Below are 27,772 nucleotides of genomic sequence, written 5' to 3'. Positions count from 1 at the left end.
CCCGGCACCCTCTACCGGCGCGGCAGCAGCCACGGCCACATCCCGGCGGGGCTGAGGGTGGGGGAAGAGGAGGAGGAGTGGGAGGGGACAAGCCGCCGACAAGCGGCAGAGACTTCCCAGAGACGTCGAGCTCTCAGCCCCGCAGCCGCCACTCGGGACCAGAAGGCAGGGGCAAAGCCGGCTCTGTTTGTTTGTGTGTGTGTCTGTCTGTTTTTCTGCTGTGTCTCCCAGCAACTGGAAGCGACCCGGCTTCTCCATCTTTCTCGCTGGGCAGGGCAGGGCAGGGCCCCGGCGGAAGCGGGGTGGGTGGGAGGTGGGCGGCGGCAGCAAAGCACGAGGATGCTCGCAAAGTGAGCGTCTCTCCTTCGGTCGCGAGAAAAGGGTGGCGCGGCGATCCAGATGCAAAGCCCAGGCGGCGACCTGGACGGCGGTGTCCCCTCCGCGGCCTCCTCCTCCTCTTCCCTTCCGTCGCCAATGGCGCCGGGAGGGTTCGGAGAGGGCAATGGCCGTGGTCGGGCCCCGGATGGCGTCTTCAACTTGAACCCTCGGCGTCCCCCGGAACTGCTGGAGGAGGTGGAAAAACTGCGGGAGGAGAATGACACCCTCAAGGTGAGCGAGGGGGGGAGGAGATGAGGGGGCGAAGGAAGGTGTGGCCCAGCCGGAATTGAGGATTGGGGGATCTTTTATTCTTCAAATAAGAACCCGCATTACGTTACAGGCGTGCAATTGAGCAATAGGGCCCTTCGTCCATCTATTTTCTTAGCTGCGTGGGGAGGGGGAGTATTAATGAGCGTCGATATTTGCCCTTCCCCCCCCCCCATCACGTATTGCCCAGGAAAGGTATCAGTCGACAAAACACCCCTTTCTGTTTTCTAGAGATGAGGCTTCTGCCCTCCTAAACTTGTTAACAGATGCTGAAGGGTGCCCTGGAAAAGCTGATCATTTCAGATATGATCAATAGATGGTTTTATTAAGCTATGGGTTTTTCCCTTGACCTCATCCATTGCACGGAACCATTGTGGTCCTTTACAATACAAGCCACAATGGCCAGGCCCAGATGACATTCCAAGCCAACTTAAACAAAGCATTTTATGATTTACTAGAGTGTGAGCCCAGACTAATTTTCTGTAGGTAATTTTTATGATAGAAAAAGACAAAATATTATTTGTTCAGTGATGCTTCTCTGGTCCATGCTCCTCAATTACTGCATACATGTTTTTGTTTATGACAATAAATGATTGATATGTTGAGAAACGATCTTGCTCTAGTGTGTTAAGCAGAATACTGAATAAAATATAATTTTATTTTATTTTTCAGAACATAATATTTTACACCACAATTTATTTCTGCTGCAGAGAAAAGGAGTATGTTTAAAAGATCTGTTTAAAAATGTAACTATACTGTGCAATTATTGATAACATATTCAGAAGTAGCTTACCATCATTCATTTGATAAACCGTGACACGTACTTTGGACTTCTGATGCCAAGATTGGAAATTAATACCTACTATAATTTTATCATAGATTAATGATACAGGTGTCAAAGCATGGGAATACTCATTCAGTATGCATAAGGGATTAACTGATACATCTGTGTGATCTTAAATCTCAATTTCCTTGTAAAAATGCATAAAATGCATATAAATTACCTTACATCTCATTTTCCTTTTTTTAAAAAAAGCCTCAATGAAGTACCATTGTATAATATTGTTTCTACCCCTTCTCATTGGATGCCAGAATGAGATAGATGAGCTGAGAACTGAAATGGATGAGATGAGGGACAGCTTTTTTGAAGAGGATGCATGCCAGTTACAGGAAATGCGTCATGAATTGGAGAGGGCTAACAAAAATTGTAGGATTCTACAGTATCGTCTTCGGAAGGCAGAGCGCAAAAGACTTCGCTATGCACAAACTGGAGAGATTGATGGAGAACTTCTTCGTAGTTTGGAGCAGGACTTGAAGGTATCTCTGGGTTAGAAGTTGGCAAAGAGATAGAACATTCATGAGCTCTTTCAGAAAAAACTGTCGTGGCTTTCTTGCAATAACAAAACAGGAATTTTGTTAATTAGAGAACCTAAATGCAAAATCTCTGTTTTTAGATATATTTTGCTTGCATATTTACCCTTTTCCAGTAATTGGAAGTGAGCCCTCAGGTGTTGTGAGCTTCATTGCTTTTACAGTTGTTCTCATGATTCTGTGACCCATGATCCTTAAGGGTCATTTAAAAGAGTGACTATATATACAAATCAAACTTTTTTTAAACTTTTTGGGACAAGTAAATGTTCCTTCTAATCTAAATATATGAAAAGGTAGGTAATATACCACAAATGCTTTAATACAATAGGAAAATATAAATGTGGTTAATTCATCAAAATATCAAGAACATAGATCTTTCTATTACTTGATACAATGTGATTTTTTCCTCAGTTTTCTTTAAACCAGATTTGCATCCAAACTTAATATCTTTAGGATATTTTTAAAAATGAGACATATTTATAATTTTATGATTTTTTTGTAGTAAGACTGTCAAGACAATGATTTTTATGATAATTACTAGCATTTCATTGTTAGCTCTTTGAAAAGCAAATATATCACAGTTGCATCTTTCCGGCAAATAAAAATTTCATGATTGCTTCCAACACTTTCTTTTTTGCATTTATCTAGAAGAACTAGATCAAAACAGCATTCTCATGCATACCTAGGTATAAATCAGTGCTCTTGAAAGTGAGGCTAACACGATGGGTGTTTGACCAGATTGTAAGTCTGGCTTAAATTTGCTATCTGGATGTTAATAGATAGATAACTAATATAGAGTCACTAACACATAGCCACTCTGAGAGTGAGATGTGTAATATCTAAATTTGACAGATAAATTTGACAAACGGCATACAAAAATGAGATGATAATTGGATTCCAATGAAAGATAATTATCTATAGTTCAGGGCTGAAACATGGAATTCCTGGTGCTTTTTGAGCTTTGTTGTTTTCTTGAAGAAGTTTTATTACCCAACTAGGTAACACCAGTGACTTGCATAAATTAGTTCTACTGAGTACCACATTGATCATTGTGGTAAAGAGAGAAGGCCTAGATAAATAAAATAGTTTGCCTAGATACTTTCACTTTACAAAATGGCATGTTTCTTTGTTTATATACATGAATATAGCTTGAATTTGAGCTATGTTCTATTATTTTGGGGGGGGGGCAAGATAGAATAAAATTAGGACTGTCAATTTTTCTTAAAAAATGAATTATAATTGGTCTAGACTTAAATCAGAAAACAGTCTGTTAAATTTTGAAGGGAGTGTCAAGCGTTACAGTTACAGATAATTGTCTTTTAATTAAATTGTTTGAAGTATTGTTCAATGTGTATGGTGGCGAAAGCACTAAATCTGAGAAATATACATTGACATTTTAAACAATATATTCTAATTTAATAAACAAATTGACAACTCATTTTCACACACTTCATAAGTATTCCATCTTATAGTGGTATACCAGAAGCAAAGCATTGTAAAAAATAAATACATATGAGAGCTTCTTAAATCTATAAATAAAATGATTTTTATCTGTTAAAATTAATACTTATCTATATGCTTGGTCAATTTGTTACTGAGAATATTTTACTGATAAGAATTTCAGATTTAAATTTTGGTTAGATTATATCCAGTGATAATGAAAAGAGGGTTTGGTCCTTGATTTGAAAATTCCAAGTGCAGTGCCACTTCAGTTGTATCATCATTGTTCTGATTCTAATTTTGTAAAAATTATCAAATAATTCCTATATGTTCAAACTGAACCTCTATAATATTTCCATTTTTTAAATCACTGGGAAAATAATATATTGATATTATAGCAGAATTGAATTAAAATATAACTGAAATATAACTACTTATTTCTATAATACAATATCTATGCCATTTCAATTTTTGTTTGCTAAATATAAGTTCCTATAATTGTATGACTATAATTAGCTGTATTGTAAGTTTCTAATCATGTTCCATTTAGGTTGCAAAAGATGTTTCTGTAAGACTTCATCATGAGCTGGAAAATGTGGAAGAAAAACGCACCACCACAGAAGATGAAAATGAAAAATTACGACAGCAATTAATAGAAGTAGAAATAACAAAGCAAGCTCTGCAAAATGAACTTGACAAAATGAAAGAGGTTGGTTGAGTAATATTATCAATTTGAATTGAGTAATATTATCAATTTGTTTCTCTGAATTTCATAAGCACTCTTTTAAGAATTAATGAAGATGCATGGACAAGGTTCATAGCATCCAAGGCTATCCAAAACTGCACAGAAATGGACAAAATTTGAAAAACTAAATATTTTCCTAAACAACAAGGATGAGCCATTTCAGCCTTCGTATATTTATTTGTTTAAAATTCATTGTATTTGTTTCTGAAATGAAAACCACCGAATCTTGTTGTGAGAAATGGCTTTTGTTTTCCCAAAAAAAATAAAGACAAAAAAATGCTGCTCAAAAAATATAAAATTATGGTCTTTAACCCAGGATGCTCTTTTAAATACAACTAAAGAATTGCATGAATGTCATAGGATTAGTGATACTGAACAATTTATCAGGAGTATTGCTATTGTAAAACCTTCCCTGCTGCGTAACTGCCTGTCTGCCTGAGCTCCTTGATTCCATTTACTGGGGGGACTTCAATCTGCCTTCCTTGGGAGTAGAGTCTGAGGGGACCTGGGAGTTCATGGCTATTATGACAGCTGTGGACCTAACCCAGGTCATATAGAGCCCAACATGAGACAGTAGTCATACACCTGATCTGGGTTTCTTCTTGGAGTAGTGCAATATGCTCTGGAAATTTGGGGAACTCTCCGTGGCTCCCCTGTCTTGATCAGATAATGCCCTGATAATCATGGAATATTCTAGTGTACTCCCCACTGCAGGAGATGGCATCAAATCCAATGGTCCATCCCAGGACTGATGGACCATGGAGGAGGGAATTACAAAGAGAGCTGGGAATTATTCCTGAAGGTCTGTTGTATGGTTTTGAGGCTCTGATTTTCATCTGGAATAGGAAAGTGAAAGAGACCTTTTATTAGATTGTCCCCGTGTGGCCTCTGTCCTTTTGTGGATCTTATCACTTTGTAGATTTATGGAAGGGTTGAGGGAGGAGAAATGGATTAAGAGATACCAAGAGTACCATTGGTGGAGAAAAAGAGTGAACTTATGTCAACAGGGCTGAGAGCTTCTATTAAAGCTCTCCTTGTGTCAGTAAGGATGGCAGATCATCATATGACTGACCGCAGGCATTAGCTTACTGAATAGAACTTGAAGAGGTTGTCCAAGATTGACATTGTCTCATTCTTTACGGTCATGAAATCTAGCCTTTAAAAAGCAGTTTGCCTTTAGTTATGAATCATAAGCCAATGATGGTTTGTGGCTTCCATTATTTGCTGTTAATATGACAAAAACTAATATTTTATTTTGGTTCTTGTGGATAGCAACAAAGAGAAAGAGCTGTAAAAATGATCTATCTCTAGCTGCATTGTCTATATTTTGCTTCATTTGCTCTGACACTTCTGCAAGGATTTATATTCTTCAAGATCTTTTATTTCTTCTGCTATCATCTTTATCTTTGGGAATCATCTACATGTGGTAATGTATGACAGAGGCCAGTTCCTTGGATTTTTCAAATTGTGTAGACAGTGTACACAATTTGAATAAGTAAACATGTTTCCATCCCTATTATATAGATGGGTTTATGATACATCTATCAATCTGTACAACCATGGATGATGATCAGAATTTTGATCCATCGAAATCCTTGAAACACAGATACTAGATTTTGAGAATGCCAATGAAATGGTGAAAGATTGAATTTTTTGTTGCTTCTTTAGTCATATTTTATACTTCAGGGTCTCACAGACTTACTGAATTGTCAATAGAAGTTTGTAACATAATTCAGAAATCAGTGACAAATAGGATAATACTGGGAAGGTTAACATACAGCACTTGTTAATCATTTCTGTTTATTGAACTGGTGCAAAACCAAGTTTGTTTTATATCTGCATTAAAAAGCACAAATAGTTTTCTACTTTGTCTTGTCTGCCCACACAGCCCACATTGATAGATCTATTCTGCCTGACTCCCTGAAGGCATTTTCTGTTTATCGCCAGCAGTCAATGCACTGGCTATTGACAGGATAGCATTTGGAAAACAAAACACTATATTTTAACATTCAGGATTTCATAGAGTGTGGTAACTTCTATCTGACTTGCTCTTATTTGTTTGGGGAAATTAAATATCAACCTCTTTTTTAATATATCACCATTGGATTAAATAGTACAACTAATTAAATATCAGTGTTTGGAATTTTCAAGTTGTCAGCCTTTATATCTTCTGTCCTTTCTGATTTGTGATACTTGGTAGAAGGGTGAGCAAGATAATAATTGCTAATTAAATATCTAATTTTATTTTGATCGACATCGTTTATTAACTGTATTATGACAAGTCCATACGAATTCTGCAATTCTGCAATTCATTTATCTTGAATTCTGCAAGATAAATCTATAAAACCTTTCTTCTACATGACATTTAGAGAATGGCCCAAGATTTCCTATGGAGAAATTATGCCATTTAGTTTCTTAAAGTAAAATATAGAGATAAAATAAAAAGGAAGCCACTAATAATACAGATCCAGTAAAGCTTGGTAAAAAAAAGCAGTTGATGATAGCATTTTCCATCTTAATCCCCAATATATTTGTCATGAGTAAAAGTAGGAATTTTATTTTCAAGAGTTGGGGACAATATATGGAATATCTGGGTGTCTTAATATTTTAATATAGATTTTCCTTAATTGTTTGGTTAGATTGCAGTTATAGGCAGTCCTCAATTTACTGCTGGTTGCTTAACAATCGTTTGAAGTTACAAGCAACATCCCAGACCTACTTATAACCCGTTTTCAGTTACAATGGGCATACTCACCCTGTGGTTATGTGGTTGTGTTTGGGCTCTTAGCAACCAGTTCACCTTAACAGCTGTTTGCAGCCTCCTGGGGTCATGTGATTGTGACTTGCAATGTTTTTGTCAGTTGGGGAAAATGGGCTCGCTTAACGACTACTATATTTGCTTAATGACCATCGTAAGAACAATTGTAACTTTAAATCTGGTTACATGATGCCTCAAATTATGACTGCAACAACTTATGATGGTAATTCCAGGCTCAATTACAGCCATAAGTTGAGGAATACTTTATCTTCAATAAAGTATTCCTCTACATGAAGGAACCTGTATCACATCTTGAGGATATGGGACATTACCTTGTTAGCTGGCTTTATATTTGTTCCCTTTGTGATTTCAATAGAATAAGTACAACAGAAAGCCACACTATAATCATTAAAATGTTAATAATTCAAGCAGATTGCAGGACTCTTGTTCTTAGAGTGAAAATGTGGGTGAAATGTGTTCAGGATTTAAGCTATAGTACTGCAAAATAAATATTTCATGACCTCTATAATTGCTTCTAGTATAGTTAATAAAATTATTAGAAGTGTAGTTGAATTTTTCATCATTTCCATGAAGTGATTGATGGCAAAGCATTGATCTACAAAAAGATCCTGTGTGTCTCAATGGGCTTATTGAACAACTTAGTAGTATTTTGCATTCTTTGGAAGTATGCGTATGTAATTCTGTAGTGTAAGGTATTAGCATATGCTGACACTGAACTCTTTTCTGTTTTTAGGGAGGACAGCCAGGGGAAGAGAGCAGGGGTTTGGACTAGAAGATGTTCAAGGTCTCTTGCAACTCTGTTATTTTGCAGCCTTGTTTTGGGGTGCAAAAATAAGTTGTTGTTAATTGTGAAGTCGTGTCCGACCCATCGCGACCCCATGGACAACGTTCCTCCAGGCCTTCCTGTCCTCTACCATCTTCTGGAGTCCATTTAAGCTCACGCCTACTGCTTCAGTGACTCCATCCAGCCACCTCATTCTCTATTGTTCCTTTCTTCTATTGCCCTCCATCTTTCCAGCATTAGGCCCTTCTCCATTGAGTCTTTCCTTCTCATTAGGTGGCCAAAGTATTTGAGTTTCAACTTCAGGATCTGGCCTTCTAAAGAGCAGTCGGGGTTGATCTCTTCTAGGACTGACCGGTTTGAACGCCTTGCAGTCCAAGGGACTCGGAGTCTTCTCCAGCACCATAGTTCAAAGGCCTCAATTCTTTGTCGCTCAGCCTTTCTTATGGTCCAATTTTCACATCCATACATTGCAACTGGGAAAACCATGGCCTTGACTATATGCACTTTTGTTGGCAGGGTGATGTCTCTGCTTTTTAGTATGCTGTCTAGATTTGCCATAGCTTTTCCAGGAGCAAGCATCTTTTAATTTCTTGGCTGCAGTCCCCATCTGAGGTGATCTTGGAGCCCAGGGAAATAAAATCTGTCACTACCTCCATTTCTTCCCCATCTATTTGCCAGGAATTGAGAGGGCCGGATGCCATGATTTTGGTTTCCTTAATGTTGAGTTTCAAGCCAACGTTTGCACTCTCCTTTACCCGCATCAAGAGGCTTTTTAGTTCCTCTTCACTTTCTGCCATTAGAGTGGTATCATCTGCATATCTTAGGTTGTTGATATTTCTCCCGGCAATCTTAATTCCAACTTATATGTTAAGTAGGCACAAAGTTATTTTCTTAACTAACTGTTGTTTCATTCTAAACAATCATTTCCAAATTGTTGCAAGTGTTATTTGCAAGGATGCAAATAAAAGAGGAGGAATGGAATAACAGATGGTTGCTCATTCCCCACAAGAACTATCTTGTGCCATAGGCTGGGCTGAAAAATACTGATTGGTCCTACATCACCTAATGATGCCAGACTTGACTTGGCTGTCCCTAGTACCAGTTCAGTACTAAACCTTTTATATCAGACTGACTTTTCAGCATTTTGATTAATAGTGATACTAAATTCTCTATGTTTATCCAATTGAGAGTCTTGAAAAAAAATTTTTAATTGAACATAAGACCCTTTTTCACTTTTGGGATAATTGCATCCACCACTATTTTGAAGGATACATGTGTTATTTGTTTCCCCTTCCCAAAAAATATGAAGACAAATTTAATATTAATTTAAAATATGATTGACAGTGAGTGTCCTAATTATTAGACACACGTGATGCAAGAATTTTAAACATTCCTTAATTTGAAAAGATACCAACACTTTGGATTTATGATAACTTGATTTAGAATTGTGACTCTATATCAGGATTGTGACTCTATATCAGGACCTTATTCTGCCTTGAAAATATTATAGCACAAAAATATTGGGATATTTACTCCATTGGAAAATAGGACTTTGGGGAATTGTGGAAACAATTGTATCTAATATATTTAAGGGATTTTACATATACAAGGATTGATAGGAAGAGATTTCAGTGTTTTAAATCACTGGTTTCACAACTTGTCATAACATTAGGGTGATTATTGAAATGAAAGAAAAAAATAAAAGCAAACTACCTTGATTGGTTTTACTTTGATAATGGCTCAAACAGGTGAATAGTATTTCGGGGAGGAGCAATTTTATATGCAGAGATATCCACAGGAAGGACAATGGGGAAATAATAAAAGCAGTGTTATGTTGTACACTTCACCTCTTCAGTGTGTGCATCATGCTGCATGTACACAAGAGATGGAATAATAGCATAATGTTACTTTCAAAAGGTTGAAAGCACTAAATCCTCTGTGTGTATGTGTATGTAGAACTGGTAGTTTAAGATACTGATCGTTTAAGATAAATCAAGGATAAGTAAGGGATGTGAGTTGTTAAGCTTTAAAAACTAAGAAAAAGTGGAGGATAGCAAAAGGCAAGACAAAAAGTGTAGATGACCAGTTTGATTACATGGCATGCCATAGCTGAAACTCAAAGTAAGCATTCCAGATGTTGGAAATGAAATTTTAATCCATCTAATCCAGTAACCTGGATAGGAATCCAACTTAAAACAGCCCTGATAAATATCTACCTAGTTTTTTCTTGAACACATTCAGCCAAGGAGAGCTTATCACTTGTCTATGTAATTGATTCCACTGTGGAATTGTTCTTATTGTTAGGAAATCTTTCCTAATGTTCAGTTGGAATCTGACTTCCTGTAACCAATACAACTTGCCTGGTCTAAACAATTATTCTCAGTAATCTATTTCAGATTCAATAGTCTTTATTATAGAATTATATTTGAAGTTCTCATTTCAAATCATCTGGATATTAAGTTCAGGCTTAGAAGCTCTGCTTTTGTTTTGGCCGCCTTTTAAAATAAAATAATCACATTTCAGGAGATGTAAATTTTGAGCATCTTATCTTTGAAATTCTTTCTTCAGAAAAGTTCACCTGACATCATTTTGTTTCTCCATTGGCAAAAAGGCCCCCCTCCCCCCGCAAAAAAGGTAAACGCAATAAAATCAGCCAATTGCATGGATTTACAAAATCTGGATGATCTTGAATCCTGAAATAAATGGGAGGCCATGGGCTGTCAGCTAAGAAGTGTCAGCTCGTGAGGCCCAGGAAGAGAACCTGTTATGCCATGATATTCCACCCTCTGGAATATTTTTCCTCTGAAGATCAGCCAGGACATGTCCCTAAAGACCTTCTGTAAGGCCTTAAAGACTTGGATCTGTGCTTGTCCCAAGTGAAGTACAGAGCTAATTTCTGGGTTATGTTTCATGGTTTTGGGCTTTGCATTTTTTCCCTGGGTGCTAGGGGTTTTATATTTTTTGTAATTTTTTAATCATTTTTAATACTGTTAGTCACCCAGAGTCACATATATGGGATCAGTGGCCGTATACAGCAAGTCCAGTAAATAAATAAATAAATAAATACAGTTATAGCATTCACTTTGCAACCATTGTTTCTGCTGTCCCAGTTTTTGGTGCAGAGAAGTGTCGCACTGTCTAGTTGACGCTCATTGTTGAATGCATGTGGAAATTGTGGTTGGTGAAAATAGGTCACTGTGATTAAATTAGGCTAGCTAGCACTTTAATCTACATTGACACCCACAAAAGCATTTGTACTAACCTACAAGATTGTAGCCAGTTTATAACTGTTTTATTTGTGAGAAAAAAGTTGTTTAATGGTATTTGAGATAAACATATAATGCCTAATTTGACTGTCTGATAATCTAAGGGCCATATTTAGTTCTTTATTTATCAGACTTAGAGGCATGGATCTCCGTATAGAAAATGGTTGTGACCATGGAACTGGAAATTTCCCTTTTAAGATTTTGGTGCTAAACCTAACAGTCAGGAGTATTTTGGACAATGTGCTTTTGGGTTTCCAGTTGTTTAAATAATAAATGGGCTCCAACACAGAAGGGCTGCGAATGAAAGCAACTTTTGTTAAAATTGTAGAAAAACATAAATCTTGAAGTCCCTGCATTGATTATCAGTAGCTTTTCAGGCCAATGCAAAATGCTTGGGAGTAAGGCAGGGAGGATTGGACACATTGTGTATTGAAGCAGCAGTTAAAAGTGGAGGGAAGGAAGGCACTGGGAGTTCTAGCCAATATCCAAGTTCACCAATAGATATATGATGGAGAGTGGCAGCGATTCCTTTGATGCCTTCTGAGTCTAGTCTCAACCAATGATTGCTTATTGACTTGTTGACAAAGGAATTAGAGAAAAAAAGGGCCCTTCAGCAAAGATTGGCCCAAGAATGACATCCCTTCAAGGCCTATATATCAAAAGGGAAAGAAAGTCTCCCAAAAAGTAGAGAAGGGAACTAGGGGATTAGCCATTTTGGATCTAATTCTCACTAACAGAGATGAAATGATAGACGGTGTTGAAGCCATAGGAACCCTGGGAGGAAGTGATCATGCAATATTAGAATTCAACATTATAGAAGCACAACCAATAGAACACAGACAAACTAGAGTCTTGGACTTCAAGAGAGCTAATTTCAATAAACTTAGAGAGGGCTTGGGAAGGATTCCATGGATGAGAATCCTCAAGGGGAAAACAACTCAAGAAGCTTGGGAAATTTTGAAAAATGAGATAATAAAAGCACAGTCTAGCACAATACCAACAAAGAGGAAAAACAACAGCTCTCAAAATAAACCAGCATGGCTGCATAAAGAACTCTCTGACAAATTGAAAGATAAAAAGGACAAGTATAGAAAGTGGAAAGAGGGGAACATAACTAAGTCAGAATATCAGCAAATAGCCCGAGCCTGCAAAGATGAAGTGAAGAAAGCCAAGGCTCAAAATGAACTAAGGCTTGCGACCAAAGTCAAAAATAACAAAAAAGCTTCTTTCAACATGTAAAAAACAAGAAAAAAGTGAAGGAAATGATTGGTCCATTAGTGGGTGGAAGTGGCAAGAAGGTGACAAGCAACAGGGAGAAAGCAGAACTATTTAACTCATTTTTTGCATCTGTCTTTACACAAAGGGAAAAAACAGACCAACCTATCAAAAATAGTGCCATAAAAAACAAAACAGAAACACAAGTTAAGATAGGCAAGAAAATGGTTAGTGAGCACCTGTCCAGCCTAGATGAGTTCAAATCGCCAGGACCAGATGGATTACACCCCAGAGTTCTCAAGGAACTGGCAGATGTGATATCTGAGCCACTGAACTATATTTTTCAAAGATCCTGGAACACAGGGGAACTACCAGAGGACTGGAAAAGAACTGATGTAGTTCCCATCCTCAAAAAAGGAAAAAAAAATGGATCAGGAAATTACAGACCTATCAGCCTGACCTCAATACCTGGGAAGATCCTGGAAAAGATAATCAAACAACGAATCAACGAACACCTAGAGGCAAACAAAGTCATTACTAAAAGCCAACATGGGTTTGTCAAAAATAGATCATGCCAGACAAATCTTATTGCATTCTTTGACCAAGTGACAAAATTAGTGGATCAGAGGAATGCTGTGGACATAATTTACTTGGACTTCAGTAAGGCATTTGATAAAGTAGATCACAACCTACTACTTGACAAGATAGAAAACTGTGGGGTAGACAGAACCACCACCAGATGGATCCGGAGCTGGCTGACCGGCCGTACTCAGCGAGTGGTCCTCAATGGAACTGCATCTATATGGAGGGAAGTGTGTAGTGGGGTGCCCCAGGGCTCTGTTCTGGGCCCAGTACTCTTCAACATCTTCATCAACGATTTGGATGAAGGGATAGATGGGGAACTCATCAAATTTGCAGACGACACCAAGCTGGCATGAATAGCCAACACTCCAGAAGACAGGCTTCAGATACAGAAGGATCTGGACAGACTTGAACACTGGGCACTAACTAACAAAATGAAATTCAATGGTGAAAAAAGCAAGGTTCTACATTTAGGCAAGAAAAACCAAATGCACAAGTACAGCATAGGTGGCACCATGCTCAATAGTAGTAACTGTGAGAGGGACCTCGGAATCCTAGTAGACATCACTTAAATATGAGCCAGCAGTGTGCGGCAGCTGCCAAAAAGGCCAACACAGTGCTAGGCTGCATTAACAGAGGGATAGAATCAAGATCACGCGAAGTATTAATACCACTCTTCAATGCCTTGGTAAGGCCACACTTGGAATACTGCATCCAGTTTTGGTCACCACGATGTAAAAAAGATGTTGAGACTCTAGAAAGAGTACAGAGAAGAGCACCAAAGATGATTAGGGGACTGGAGGCTAAAACATATAAGGAACGGTTGCTAGAATTGGGTATGTCTAGTTTAACGAAGAGAAGGACAAGGGGGGACATGATATCAGTATTCCAATATCTCAGGGGCTGCCATAAAGAAGAGGGAATTAAGCTATTTTCCAAAGCACCTGAAGGCAGGACAAGAAGCAACGGGTGGAAACTCATCAAGGAGAGAAGCAACCTAGAACTAAGGAGAAACTTCCTGACAGTGAGAACAATTAATCATTGGAACAGCTTGCCTCCAGAAGCAGTAAATGCTCCAACACTGGAAGTTTTTAAGAAGAGACTGGACAGCCATTTGTCCGAAATGGTGTAGGGTTTCCTGCCCGAGCAGGGGGTTGGACTAGATGATCTCCAAGGTCCCTTCCAACTTTACTACTATTATTATTATTATTAAAGGAAGCAGTGAACTTTCAAGTTTAAAAGACATTTTCTGATACCCCTTCTTGCAGTCTTCCTGGAACTTGAGCTATCATTTTGAAAAAGTTTCCTTAAGCCATTGTTTATCCAGTCTTTTGGCGATGTTTTTTTTTTTGACTATTTGCAGATATTTTGATTATTCGAAATGTGTCTAGACCAATGTCCCCAAGATGCTTTTTTCATGAGGTAACTGGACTTTCTTGTTTTTCTTTGAAGACGTTTCGCTTCTCATCCAAGAAGCTTCTTCAGCTCTGACTTGCAGACACCTGGTCATTGGATGAGAGGCAAAACATCTTCAAAGATGAACAAGAAAGTCCAGTTGCCTCATGAAAAAAGCATCTTTGGGATAACTATGACCTGGACGACTGAGAATCTCCATAGACGTCTAGACCAATGGTTCTCAATCTGTGGTCCGCAGATGTCACCACGGGGTCTGCAAAGATTGAAGAAATGTTCTAATTTAAATCTTGAGTTAAGTTTTGAGGATCTGAGGCCACGGTTTGTGGCCACAAAAGGTATTTAAAGGGGGTCCACTGGTTTGGACATAATGTTACATTATGGATTTGATGTAAATCTAATATTATATTGGTTAAAGGTGGTGTTTTTCGGACTTGTGAATCAGCTACAAAAAATTATGTGCCCATTGGTTTGCATTACATCAGACTTAGTAAAATGCTAATTTCATCTTTTTATTTTACAGCAGTCCATGAAAAGAAGAGGAAGCAAAGACTTGCAGAAATCAGAAAAAAAGCAGCAGACTCCCACTGAGGTGATTTCAAATACTTATTTTTCTTCCTAGTACAGTGCAATAAACTATGTGTTCCTAACTGACAGCTAGGGAAAGATTCAGGTTTTCAACAGGGGGAAAATTGTTGTTATTTTTGTGACATTCATGGTCTATATTGACTTCATTAATTCTGTTTCTCTATCATACCTACATTTATTTCATTCTTTGGAGATACAAATCTGAATTTGTTATTTAAATTACAGAGATTGTAACTTCTTGCATTTAAAATGAATAATTTGAGTGTCTGAAATAGTTACATAGGAAAGAGAAAAACGGCATGATTTTATCTTCTGGAAAAAATATCCTACTTGTTTATTTGCTATTATTAGATAATAGTGCCTTTCTCTCAAGGATCATAATTAAGATATCAAAATTTCAGTTACTTTACATAACTGCTTCCATTATCCTATATTTTAGATAAATTATAATGTATAAATCATATAAGTAACAAACATGATTTTTAATATAAAAAGATATATCTCTCTTTCTGTGTGTGCATGTGTATGTGTATGTACGTGCATATATATATTTCTTTGTTTGAAGTGTAACATCTGTTATACGTTTCCAATATTGTTTAGCATTATTAAATGCTGTTGAATAGGCTTTGGGATTTTTAACTGAGAATATATCATGAGGCTGATCTTGAATGTCTAATCTTGAGGCAGATTTGTTGGAAATATGAATCAGATGAATTTTGCCTCTGCTAAAACCCATGGAAAAACTCAGAATGGGTTTTTGGAACCTCTGTTATTGTAAATATCAGTGGTTTTCTTTTTTAACTGCCAAATAAGGTTGTTAATTATATATAAAGTAACTGCTGATTTTCTCCCCTTTTATAAGGAGGATAATGAAGATCTGAAATGCCAATTGCAGTTTGTCAAAGAAGAAGCAGCTCTAATGAGGAAAAAGTTGGCCAAAATAGACAAGGAAAAGGATAGATTTGAACATGACCTACAAAAATATAGGTCGTTATATGGTGACTTAGATAGTCCTTTACCAAAGGGGGAAGCTGGAGGCCCGCCTACCACAAGAGAAGCCGAACTGAAACTTCGTCTGAGGTTAGTAGAGGAAGAAGCCAATATCCTGGGAAGGAAAATAGTGGAACTGGAAGTAGAAAACAGAGGGCTGAAGGCAGAACTTGATGACTTAAGAGGAGATGATTTCTCAGGGGCAGCCAATCCCCTAATGGGGGAACAGAATGAATCTCTCTCAGAGTTACGGCAGCATCTGCAGTTAGTTGAGGATGAAACAGAACTATTGAGAAGAAATCTTGCTGATGTAGAAGAGCAAAATAAGCGCATCACAGCAGAGTTGAACAAATACAAATACAAGACTCACGATACTTCAAGGCATCATGACAGTGCCAAGACAGAGGCTTTGCAAGAAGAGCTCAAAGCCGCCCGCCTGCAGATCAACGAACTCAGTGGTAAAGTTATGCAACTTCAGTATGAGAACAGAGTCTTGATGTCCAACATGCAGCGCTATGATCTGGCCTCACATCTGGGGATCCGAGGCAGCCCCAGGGACAGCGATGCTGAAAGTGATGCAGGGAAAAAAGAAAGCGATGATGATTCACGTCCCCCCCATCGCAAAAGAGAAGGGCCTATTGGTGGGGAAAGTGACTCGGAGGAGGTCCGAAACATCCGCTGCTTGACCCCTACGAGGTCCTTCTATCCAACACCTACAGGATGGCAAAAAAGCTTCACAGACCGTCAGCAGATGAAGGATATTCGCTGTGAGGCAGAACGCTTGGGCAAGACGATAGACCGCCTGATTTCAGACACAAGCACTATCATAACTGAAGCAAGAAGTTATGTGGCCAATGGAGATCTGTTTGGACTTATGGATGATGAGGACGATGGGAGTAGGATACGGGAACACGAACTTCTTTATCGGATCAATGCCCAGATGAAGGCCTTCAGGAAAGAGCTCCAAGCTTTTATCGACAGACTCGAAGTTCCAAAATCTTCGGATGAACGAAGTACAGACGAACCTTTGTCAGTGAGTCAGGTAGATTTTTACTTTGTAAGCCATCTAGTTTTTAAACATATTCTGCCTGAGATGTTGCAGGAACATACGACAGTGGTTTTCTTTTCACCCTTGGCAGAACAATGGCAGAAGGAGCAGCTGAATGGAAGTCTCTGTGGCTTAACAGAAAAGGCTAAGCAGCAGTTTGAGCCTAATTCTAATTTCTTAGAGCAGTATCAAATTGGTATCACGGTTTGGCATATTGAGTACCTGCCAAGACCCATGGTTTCATTATGGATCCATTAGCAAAAGCTCTCTGGCTTGTACTGTTGGGTCTCTTCACTTTTGCCACAGTTCACTTGTTTTTCATCTCTTCTTCAGGGTGGACAAATGATGGTTATAAGAACAGGAACAGCTGCTTTCCAGCAGTCACTCTTAATGACAGGAGGAAGAGAAGGGGGAGGAGGGAAGAGAAGGGGGAGGTACAATTATGGATATGGAAGCTAAAAATATTGCGGGGGGGAGGAGTGGATAGGACTGAAATAGCCTTGCCTTTGGGCCTTCCAAAATGTGTAGCTATGCTAAGCCTGCAGAAGCAAAACGTAATAAAAGGAAAATAAGCACTGAAAGCCATTAAGAAGGAAGGACCTCTTGCATAAATTTTTCATGGGAATAATAATGTTAAACTACTGATGTACTTGATAAGAGGACTCAGCTAAAAATATGCTGAGAGAATGTATCTTTGGGCAAAGCTGCTTCTTCAGGTCTTGTTCAGTTCCAGAATATGACCTCTGTTAGGATAAAAATCGTTGGAGGTTGAGAGAATCATTGCACAATAAAATCAAGGAAATAACATAGCCCATGAACATCAAGGAACAACTTCATATTTGTGCTTGTTTAACATTTTGCAACCCCTTTTCCTGTAGGAATGCGAGGTGGTTGTAAATTTTAAAGATAACCACTGCTTTGAAATTTTTAAAATAGGAAGCTTTATACATTTTAAAGAAATAAATGTTGCAGTGGAGACCAGCAGATTTTTTTTTTAGATAGAAATTGCAGGATTTGCATAATGAACCAAAAAGGTTTGTTAAATTGAAAACCATTAGAACTGTTGAATTGATTTTAAACAAACAAACAAACAAACAGCCCAAATATTGCCTGATTGTAGTATTCTGCAGTGTGGTGAAATTTGGCACTGTCATGAGAATTTGATTATTTTTTAGGATTTATTTGTATTTTTAGTCTAAAGGAATTGCAAACATTCATTCATTTATTTATGACTTTTTGCCAGAAGCTAGAATGATAGCCTAGATCAGGGGTAGGCAACCTCGGCTCTTTTATGACTCATGGCTGACTCAGGAATTCTGGGAGTTGAAGTCCATGAGTCATAAAAGAGCCGAGGTTGCCTACTCCTGGCCTAGATGTTTTTAAAATAAATTCTAGGCAGTGTAATGGAGGAAAGTCCTACCAATAACCACCAAGTTTAGACGTAATATATTGGATGGCAAAGAGAATGAGGAAGGAGACTAGGATTCAGGCTATATAAAACCGTTAGTCTTTATTTCATTATTTTAATAGTCATCAACCATTATTTACATATAAAGCATTTGTGTATAATGGAAGAATGGACCTAAGTGTATTTCTGGTATGGGAAGAAACAAGCCTCCATTTTGACAGCCTTTCTCTCTCATAAATAGTAGAATACTATGGGATCTAGCAATTTCCACAAGGTGAAGGACAATGGTCAAAGTCCTCCCCTTTGTATATGGTGTGATATAAATACATGTACAAAAGCGACAATGGTTTGATAACCATTTTGACTTTTGACCCGCACATCCTCCATCCTGGAACTCTCTATATTATATATATAATTAAATTATATAATCTGAAACATATTTTTTCTCTTGAAATCTTGGATTTTTGGGGGGGTGAGATTAACGCAATATTATCTTGTTTTTGTATTTACTTTCCCAGATGTTCCAGCCTATCATTTTACTTATTCTCATCCTTGTCTTATTTTCATCCCTTTCTTATGCAACAATATTTAAACTTGTCTTTCTTTTCACACTGTTTTTTGTGCTGTAGATCTTTTCATCATTTTATCATTCATTGTAGCATTATCAGTTTATTTTATTTTGTCCATCCTCCCAAGATAAAAAGTGCAGAAGTTGTAGTTTCTGTAGCAATCACTGCTGTAAAAACACTGAAGACTTATTTGTTTGAAAACAATGGGAACAACCCTTACCTTCCAAAATGTGGATCATAAAAGAAGTAAAAAAGAAATATTCCCACCACTGAATCTGACTTCTGCTTACCAGAAAAGGTAGGAATATGAAAAGCAGAACCTTACATTTTAATATTTGTTTTCTTTTAAGTAATGCTTAGATAAAATGTGTTGAAAGTCTTACTTTTTTTTACAGAACTGAAAATCAATGCTAGAATAGAAATATTCCCATAAAGGGGAATATTTGTAGCTCAGGGTTGAAATGAGGGATCCTTGCTGCTCACTGAGCTTGGCTGTTTTCTTGCAAATGTTTTATTACCCAAACTAGTACTAACATTAGTGCCAGTAAGGAGTGCTAGTAACATCAACAGTGCTAGTAAAGAGCTTATATTCTAGTGCAGGGATAGACAACGGGCTGGCTCAGGAATTCTGGGAGTTGAAGTCCATGAGTCATAAAAGAGCCAAGGTTGCCTATCTCTGTTCTAGTGACTTGCTCTGACTCAAGCAGCCATTTCAGGTGTAAAGTCAACCCAAGGGGTAATTTAAATTGCTTGCCTTCTATTGTTGGCATGGAATGGTTGAGATGTGAGGCATGATGAAGATAGAGGTTCCTCTGCGTTCTAGTATCAAAGACCTGACAAAGCTTTTCTACTTAATTTAAAATAGAATGAACAGTAAGCAACAGAATACTGTATTAATACATACAAATAATCAAACGGAAGGCTATATCAGGGAATCTTTCTGTGGTGACAAAGTACATTAGAAGCCAGTTCTAAAGCTAACCTCATGTAACTCTTAAAATAAATCAGGATGCTGGATTAGAAGTCAGTAGCAGAGACTTATTAAGAATTTTGTGGTTTACGCTAATGTGTGTATTTTAAAACTCTAATTTTTTTATTTACAATATGGAATTATATTTGAAAACAAATGTTCTAAAACATATTGAGATTAAAGAAATTTTGTTTTTTTATGTCCTAATTGAATTGTTTAGAGCTGGTAGAGGGCAACTGTTGGGGACTTAAAATATGGTTCTTTCATGGTCAGCGTTACCTCTTACTTTTAAATAATCCCTCTTGAAAATGATAATGAGATGGTATACCCTCTATTCTAGCAGTAAATATAATTTATGCACATAAGTATTAATATATTTTGCAAGTTTAATAAGCTCAGTGATATTTGATGTTCTCCATTTTGTATATATAAAATACGAAGGAACACTAACAGTGTGACATTACTTTTGAAAATGATATAAAGTAGATTTAAGTATAAAACAATATATTCTGAATATGAAGTTAAAATAATATATATTTACAGGAATTTATTGAAAGATACTTTGAAATCCTTCTCTGCATGTCCAGATTCCATGCAGATTAGCTGCTGAGACAATATTTGATTCCCCCCCCTTTTTTTTGTAGAGCGTTTCAGAGTTCATACAATAGGATTAGATGAGATTTGATGGACAAACTGGTAACTTAACCTTTCTTTGAAGGTCTTGTCCTTTCCAGAACTTTCCATGCCTTTCTTACTATTTTATGTTTGAATTGAAATGTTTCTGAAGGGATTCTTCACATACTAAAAGGTAGCTGTAGTTTATTTCAATTTTAATCTAATTATCCTTTTAAAGAAGGGTAGAATATTTTCAAAACGAAATTGACAGAAAAATAATTTTGTTCTCTCTTATTGTCTATAACGGTTTAAGGGACTGTTTTGTTTGTTTTGTTTTTAAAAGAATTTTATAATGTATATTCAAAACAGACATAGCTGTGATTGGGATGCTGCAAATCCTACTCTACCACAGCCTTCTAAAATCTATAAGAGTTATCTTATTCATCAGTGATTGTTGATTGCTGTTATAATATCTATCTCGTTTATAACAAATTGCCTGATACTTAACAATTGCCCTCTATTGCAGAAAATGAGAAATAAACTAAACTGAACATTTAATTTTATATGGCATTTTTTTCAAAGAAATTGTTTTAAAGGAAAGAGGAAAATGATAGATCCTTCCATTTCTTGAGGTGTATATTACCAGCTTTAAAACAATCTAGGAATTTACAATCATAAAAATATGAAAAGCAACTAATGTGACATTCCAAAGTCTTGACTAAAAGGAATCCAGATAATATTTTTCATCAAGGATACTCTACAACTAATACCCTTATATGTTCTTTAAAACTTCTAAAATCTACTCTAAAATAGAAAGATATTAGTCTAAGATTGTCTAATGAGAAGACTGGAGATACTTGTGTCTTCTGAAGTGTATGGTAAATCCCCCCAAAGCATTTACCATCTCTGGAATCAATTACCGAAACGTTCTCTAGTTGCCCAAGGAATTGAATAGGTATGGCTTCAGCCTACAGATAGATGAGTTCAGAAGAGAAAAAAATTTCATACAATTACACATCCTCACATTTATACATCTAAGAGGATTCTTTAGGCAATGGTATTTTGTGTGTGGGCTCTGGTTGTATGTATAGAAATGCATGAAACTAGCATTCCTAAGCTGCAGTTGAAGAAGACATTGTATGAGAAAAGAGTGATAAAAAGGCTGAGATTCTTCACAGAATTTATTCAGTATAATTTGAAACTGTCCACTCTGAGCATTTTGGATGACATCAGTGATCTATTCACATATATAAATAGTCAAATTTTAGTACCAGGAAATCCATAAAACTGTATCCTTTGGAAAATCAAATATGGACAAACCATATTTTGTTATCCCATTGAAATTCTCTGTGCAGTGTCTAAGTTTCTAAGAGGCTATTGAGGTGAAGGAAGTTTTGTTGGACATAAAGGTTTAGTAGATGCTTTTCAGACTTTATTCCAGCACTGATATTGTAGGTTCAAAATCTAGCCTGTGTTTTAGAATTACATTTCTTATTCTCTGAAAATAATGCCTGATATATTTGGCTTTATAGCATTTTCAGTAGATGTGTCACAAATATCAATGATTTCAAACTTTCTTATCTAACTTTCCTGGGATTTTTTTGGACTTGTAAGATCAATTTTTATTTTATTTTATTTTATTTTGGCTTTTTTTAAAAAAAAATTCTTCTTTCCAGTGTAACCAGAAGACAAAGGAGAGTAATTGATGAATATCTTTTGAAAATAAGGCTGTGTATATAGCACGGTACAACAACCTACTGCATTTCTCAGCTTCAGTATAGTGTGACTTGCTATATCAGAATCACTGCTCACCAGAAATACAAAGTTTTTACCAAGAGAAGAAAAGAAAAGCAAGGTTACAAATTGAAAGAAATCCATGGGAAGGAAAGCTCATGCTTTTGAGAGTTGGAAAATGTCCAGAAGTTCTCAGAAGTGAGAATAATGTGAGTGAACGGGATATTTCATTGATGGTAATCCAAGATTCAAGTTGTATTATGGGTGTGTGTTGTGCATTTATTTCCCATATGCAATAAGAGAGACATACACAAATATGAAAATATTATTATTTTTATTATTATTTTATTATTATTATTATTTGCCTTTTGAATAAAAATGAAGCACAAAGAATAGCAATAAGAATAGATTTTTTATTGCACTTTTCCCTTTGAAGAAATTGAAAGGCGCATAAAGATACCCAGCCTTAAAAACTCATGGGCAAATGCAGAATTCTTAGAAATATAGAATTGAAAAGAACCTCAGAGTCATATAGTCCAATCTCTTGCTTGGTATACAATCTACCAGGGAATTTCTGACAGATTACCATCCAGCCTCTGTTTCAAGACCTCTAGTAAAAGAGAATACACCATTTCATGTAACAGCCAGTTCTGTTGTTTGACAACTTGTAGAATTAAGTGTCCAACCAATGATTGATTTCTTAGACATTTAACTCACTAGTTTTGGCCTGTCCTTTTCTATATAACAGCCTTTAAGATCTTTGAAGACTGCTGTCATATCTTCCCCTCAGTCATGTTTTTAATAAGCAAAACATACCATAACTATTACACATAGGTCTTGGTTTCCAGGCTCCTAACATGCTCCAATTTGTTGTGGCCCAGTTCCAGAACTGCCAGAATGGGGCATAGTATTCCAAATAGGGTCTGAATGGAGCACAGTAGAGTGGAACTATGATTTCCCATGATCTGTATTCTTAGTGCACTCCAGGTAACATTTACCTTTTTAGTAGCTACATAGCATAACTTTCATTTTTTTTTTTTTTGGATCTTAATATAACACACTGTACCACACATTCAAAAAGATAGAAGATTTAGACACCAAATACATGTCAGGTTCAATGTGCTAACATCAATGCCTACAGGCACCTTTTAGGAGATCTTTGTGAGATAAGAGGGGGGGAGAGGACTTGAAGTGCCTCTGTGGTCACAAGTGTGCCGAATTGATCACAGGAGCACTGCCACAATTTGGGGAACTGGCATCCATTTATCATTGCCATAACTTCACATGCTTACTGAATAAACAAGTCGAGGACTATTAGTATTCAAAGGACTTACAGTTCAGAACCATGGAGAGCAAACTTACACTTATGTGCACAATTTATCCTAAGATTAGTTTATTTATTTTTAAATTGTTGAAAAGAAGGCATATCATAACCTCTCTACAGCTTCTGAATGGAAGACTGTACTACCCTGATGTTCAGTCCAATATGGAGATACTAGTTCTCTTTTATTTTCAGAGCTGCTGACAGTGTCATTTGGACCATGTTACTTATAGGATTCTAGAACTTTTCACATTAGTCTGCATCAGAGAAGGTCTTTCTGCTAAAGATTAATTGCTAGTGTTAACATATATCCTACTGTGTTTAAAACTTCATGCTGATAGAACAGAGCAGTAATAAAATCATTAAACAATATAGTTCACTCTGTAACCTTGGAAAAACACTTTTTAATGCACATTGGCTGTATATACAAACAAGGCCATTTAAAACTATAAGAAGGCTTTGGGATAGTTTATACCTTCCTTGCATACCATGCACTTTTTTACATTGTATTTATTTTTATCTTAACGTAAATGTATAATTTATTTGGTAAAAGCATAATATTTATTTGCTGTAGGGTTGGTCAGCAATGCTGATAATTGTTCTAGTGCTGTTACATCAGTGTTTCTGAAGGGTATTTATTTATCTTTTTCACTCAGGTGACCACATTTGCACGGAAGTTTCTTAAAGTGGCCAAATGGGAATAAGCTTCTGGACTACTATCAAAATACCTGCTATGAGAAGAATAACTCTGAAGGAACTCCCTTGAACTTTGGCTGAGGGATCTCAGTGAAGCTAGGTTTATTTTCCATGACCACAATCACTTCTATGCAAGTGCACATTGGTCAATAACCTCACTTTTTGACATGCTGGAGAAATGATGTTGATTCTTAGGTCACCCTTCCAGTCTTCAGTGTTTTTATCAATGAGAGAAGGATACCCCTCCCATCACGCATATAGATAGATAGATAGATAGATAGATAGATAGATAGATAGATAGATAGATAGATAGATAGATAGATAGATAGATAGATAGATATAGCTCATGCATGGTAAATTTTCCTTTAAATGACATGCTATGGTTCCTCATCTCCATACATTTTTTTAAAAAATTAAATACTGTATAATTCTGTACATTCTGACTTTTCCCACAAGCAGCAGGAAGACATGCTGTGTGCATGATCATATGTTTATAGGTGCATGTGTTGGAATAGGAAGTATTACTAGTCTGTATTTAGATGACACAAAATTAATACTACTGTTGATGCTGAAATTAGACATGCCTATTTGTAGGCAAACATATACAAACAAAACCTTTTGTGGTTTATTTTATTTGAAGATATATAGCTCTGGCAACAGGTATTTTCAAAATACCTTTTACAGGTTTCACAGGTCCACTATTTGATATAAAAAAATGAACGCGTGCATTTTTGTAATTGTAACAACAGAGAAAAGGCGTTCATATAAAATGTACTACTTAGCTCAGTGGATTGATTTCTTATTTATGCTTAATACTCTTTCCCTCTTCTTTACACTGCTAGGTCAAAGTGAGCTGTGAATATTTTTCTGACTTCACTGATCTACCACTTATAACTGCATTTACCTTTTTCAGTGCACAGACATTTGTAAAGCCCATCATCTCTCTTAACATTCTGCCACTCATGGTAATCCAGAGACTGGTTTTCAGTGGAATTACTATCCAGCAACACTGTTGAGCAGAGAAGGAAGAACCAGGCCCATGTCTGTACAACATCTTAGGGCATAAATAAATATTTTTAAGAAAATTCAGGCCTTCTGATAACACTTGCCTTGTGTCGTGACATGTTGGTGTCCCTGCCAAGTATACTCAGTGATACGGGGATGCTGATGTGAAGGAAAATGAACCATGTGACAGAGTGGGATGGGATGGGGATTTAATAGATAAATACTATTTTGTAGGGACGACTTCATGCCTTATGAAGTTTTTTTCTGTGTTTAAACAGTTTTCTTTTTAAATAACCTAAAAGTAATGTCTTTTAAAGTGGTGTCCAAGAATATACAGTGACTTACCCTTACCTGCTGATGTCCAGGAGTATGTTGTAATTTCTGTAATTCCCAATTAGCACAGCCTTGTACTGAAGTCCAAAATATTTGGAAATTATCAGATAGAAGGCTGGTGTATATAGTTAATAAAAAAGTTCCAAAGGTGTCAAAGGTATACCCATGGATTTGATGCCATTTTTCTCCCCTTGTCTTATTGATCAAGAGCTATCAGGAGATAAGGTTAATCTATTTTGAACAAAAGCAAAATAGTAAGCGCTCAGTGGAACACAGTTCTGTATTCATCCATGTGAATCTGTTTTTATTTTTGCTTTTTAAGTGACACTGGACTTCTGGTGGTCAGATTAATCATATACGTTCTTCTCATTGAAATGCTTTTAGTAATTGGGTAGCTTTGCTTTTGAATTGTGCCTAGTATCCAGCGTAGATATGTTTCAGGTGCTTAGAATCCAGACTGATTATTAGCTATCGCCTGTCTCTATGTGAGTGATTGTTTTAATACAGTATGTGTATAGTCTGATTGAGTTTCTCTTCCAACAGTCTAAATGAAATAACAAATCCTATTAAGATGCCTGGCTAAGTGTCATGAAATGGGCCCCCTTCCACCTTTGAATTTTCATCCCCTTGGAATTTCATAGGAGGAAGGAGCAGACAGCATTCAACTAGCCTTTTTAAAATGTTCCTCCACAACAGCGGTTCTCAACGTTTGCGTGACGGCGACCCCTGTCACACAAACGTTATGCGCATGCGCGGCGCGGCACGCAGGGGGCGGGGCCCCATGTGCGGCGCACATGCACGGCACCCCCCATGCGCGGCGCGCATGCGTGGCGGCGCCCCCCGGAGGTGCGGCGCCGCCCCCGGAGGGGAGAAAATGGCGGATCGCCGCCTTTGGCGACCCCCAAAAAGTGGTCGATCGACCCCAAATGGGGTCGCGACCCATAGGTTGAGAACCGCTGCTCCACAAGAAGACAAGAGAACAGCCTGTGTGTATTAAATAATCCATTTCATGCCAACAAAAGCTAAATTCTGCAACCTGTGAACTTGCACACGCTCTAAGCAAATTTGTTTATACAGGTAGTCCTCAACCTACGACCACAGTTGAGCCCAACATTTCCATTATTAAGTACGAGTGCAGTACTGCAGGCCACTTTAGCTGACTGTGTTCAGCAGGTCAGCGGTTCAAATCTCACCGGCTCAAGGTTGACTCAGCCTTCCATCCTTCCGGGGTAGGTAAAATGAGGACCCAGATTGTTGGGGGCAATGTAAATATATATATACATTGCTTACTGGTGTACACCGCTTAGAGAGTGCTTGTACTTAAAGCGGTATATAAGTCTCATAAATAAATAAATAAGTGAATTTTGCCCCATTTTACAGCCTTTCTCGCCATAGATGTTAAGTGAATCATTGTAGCTGCTAAGTTAATAACAAGGTTGTTAAGGGAATCTGGCTTCCATGTTGACTTTGCTTGTCAGAAGGTCACAAGAGATGGGACACTGTAACTGTCATAAAATACATGCCAGCTGACAATGTCCAAATTCTGATCATGTCACCGACCACAGGGATGCTGCAGTGGTCGTAAATGTGAAAAACAGTCATAAGTGACTTTTTCAGTGCCATTGTAACTTCAAACAATCACTAAACGAATGGTTTTAAGTCAAGAACTACCCATGTTTCATATTTTATTTTGTTTCTGCTATTCATGGGAAGGAGAAGAATGGGGCATTGTATTCTAATCATTATACGTACTATTCCATCTTGCGTTCTTATAAACGTTACAAATTTTTATTAATGCTTCCTTGCAATTCCAATGCTAACAGTCTCCTCCAAATGATTAGAAACTTTGCTTTCTTTTATTTAAAGAAAAACAAGAATTTTAAGATGCTGACTTTTGTATACCTGGCTAGTTTTTGCAGTCACATGGTACAATCAAAGGGTTGCTTCACCACAGCAGATTAAGCCATCATATATTTGGCTTGCTTTAGGGTGTTGAATGGAGGGGGTGGAATTCATGATTGGTGGTGATGAGATCATCATAAAAATGAGAAAAATTGTGATACGTCAGTGAATGGACATAATAGAAATAAGAATGGTTTGTAAAGATAGAAAGTTTGGAGTGCTATAATGATTTGTTAAGAAAAAATACTTATCACTTGTTTTAACTTGGTTACTGTTTCTTACTCCTTTTTTGAACTTTTAGCCATACTGTTTACCCTGAAACAGAACTTTGTGATGGGTATACATGGCTGATG

At 37.2% G+C, this 27,772-nt stretch overlaps 1 protein-coding gene across 5 annotated transcripts; it reads left to right on the top strand.

The window, feature by feature from the left end:
- Positions 1–75: 75 nt before the first annotated feature.
- Positions 76–26,705, top strand: LOC120312067 (protein SOGA3-like). 5 transcript variants are annotated; one of them, XM_039352293.1, is made up of 8 exons: positions 77–609; positions 1,738–1,962; positions 4,007–4,165; positions 14,764–14,832; positions 15,691–16,851; positions 18,971–19,141; positions 22,105–22,371; positions 24,140–26,705. In XM_039352293.1, exons 1-6 carry the CDS (start codon positions 400–402, stop codon positions 19,082–19,084), a joined length of 1,938 nt encoding a protein of 645 aa, XP_039208227.1. In that variant the 5' UTR covers positions 77–399; the 3' UTR covers positions 19,085–19,141; positions 22,105–22,371; positions 24,140–26,705. The 5 variants fall into 5 exon arrangements, with proteins under 5 accessions (XP_039208224.1, XP_039208227.1, XP_039208225.1 ...); XM_039352291.1 differs by having other exon boundaries at positions 15,691–16,860; XM_039352294.1 differs by lacking the exons at positions 22,105–22,371; positions 24,140–26,705 and having other exon boundaries at positions 18,793–19,103.
- Positions 26,706–27,772: the final 1,067 nt, after the last annotated feature.

This window comes from Crotalus tigris, unplaced genomic scaffold (genome assembly GCF_016545835.1).
Source record: "Crotalus tigris isolate CLP2741 ecotype Arizona unplaced genomic scaffold, ASM1654583v1 scf7180000018420.1175843, whole genome shotgun sequence".
Taxonomy (NCBI): Eukaryota; Metazoa; Chordata; class Lepidosauria; order Squamata; family Viperidae; genus Crotalus; species Crotalus tigris.
The sequence above is the reverse complement of the archived record's forward strand: the minus strand, read 5'-3'. Positions and strand labels throughout refer to the sequence as shown.

Excerpts from the sequence above, each read along its gene's own strand:
- LOC120312067 (XM_039352290.1), top strand. The coding sequence starts at position 400 with ATGCAAAGCCCAGGCGGCGACCTGGACGGCGGTGTCCCCTCCGCGGCC. Across the intron at positions 4,166-14,763 it reads AACTTGACAAAATGAAAGAG|CAGTCCATGAAAAGAAGAGG; the intron begins GTTGGTTGAGTA and ends TTTATTTTACAG. Across the intron at positions 14,833-15,690 it reads AGCAGCAGACTCCCACTGAG|GAGGATAATGAAGATCTGAA; the intron begins GTGATTTCAAAT and ends CCCTTTTATAAG.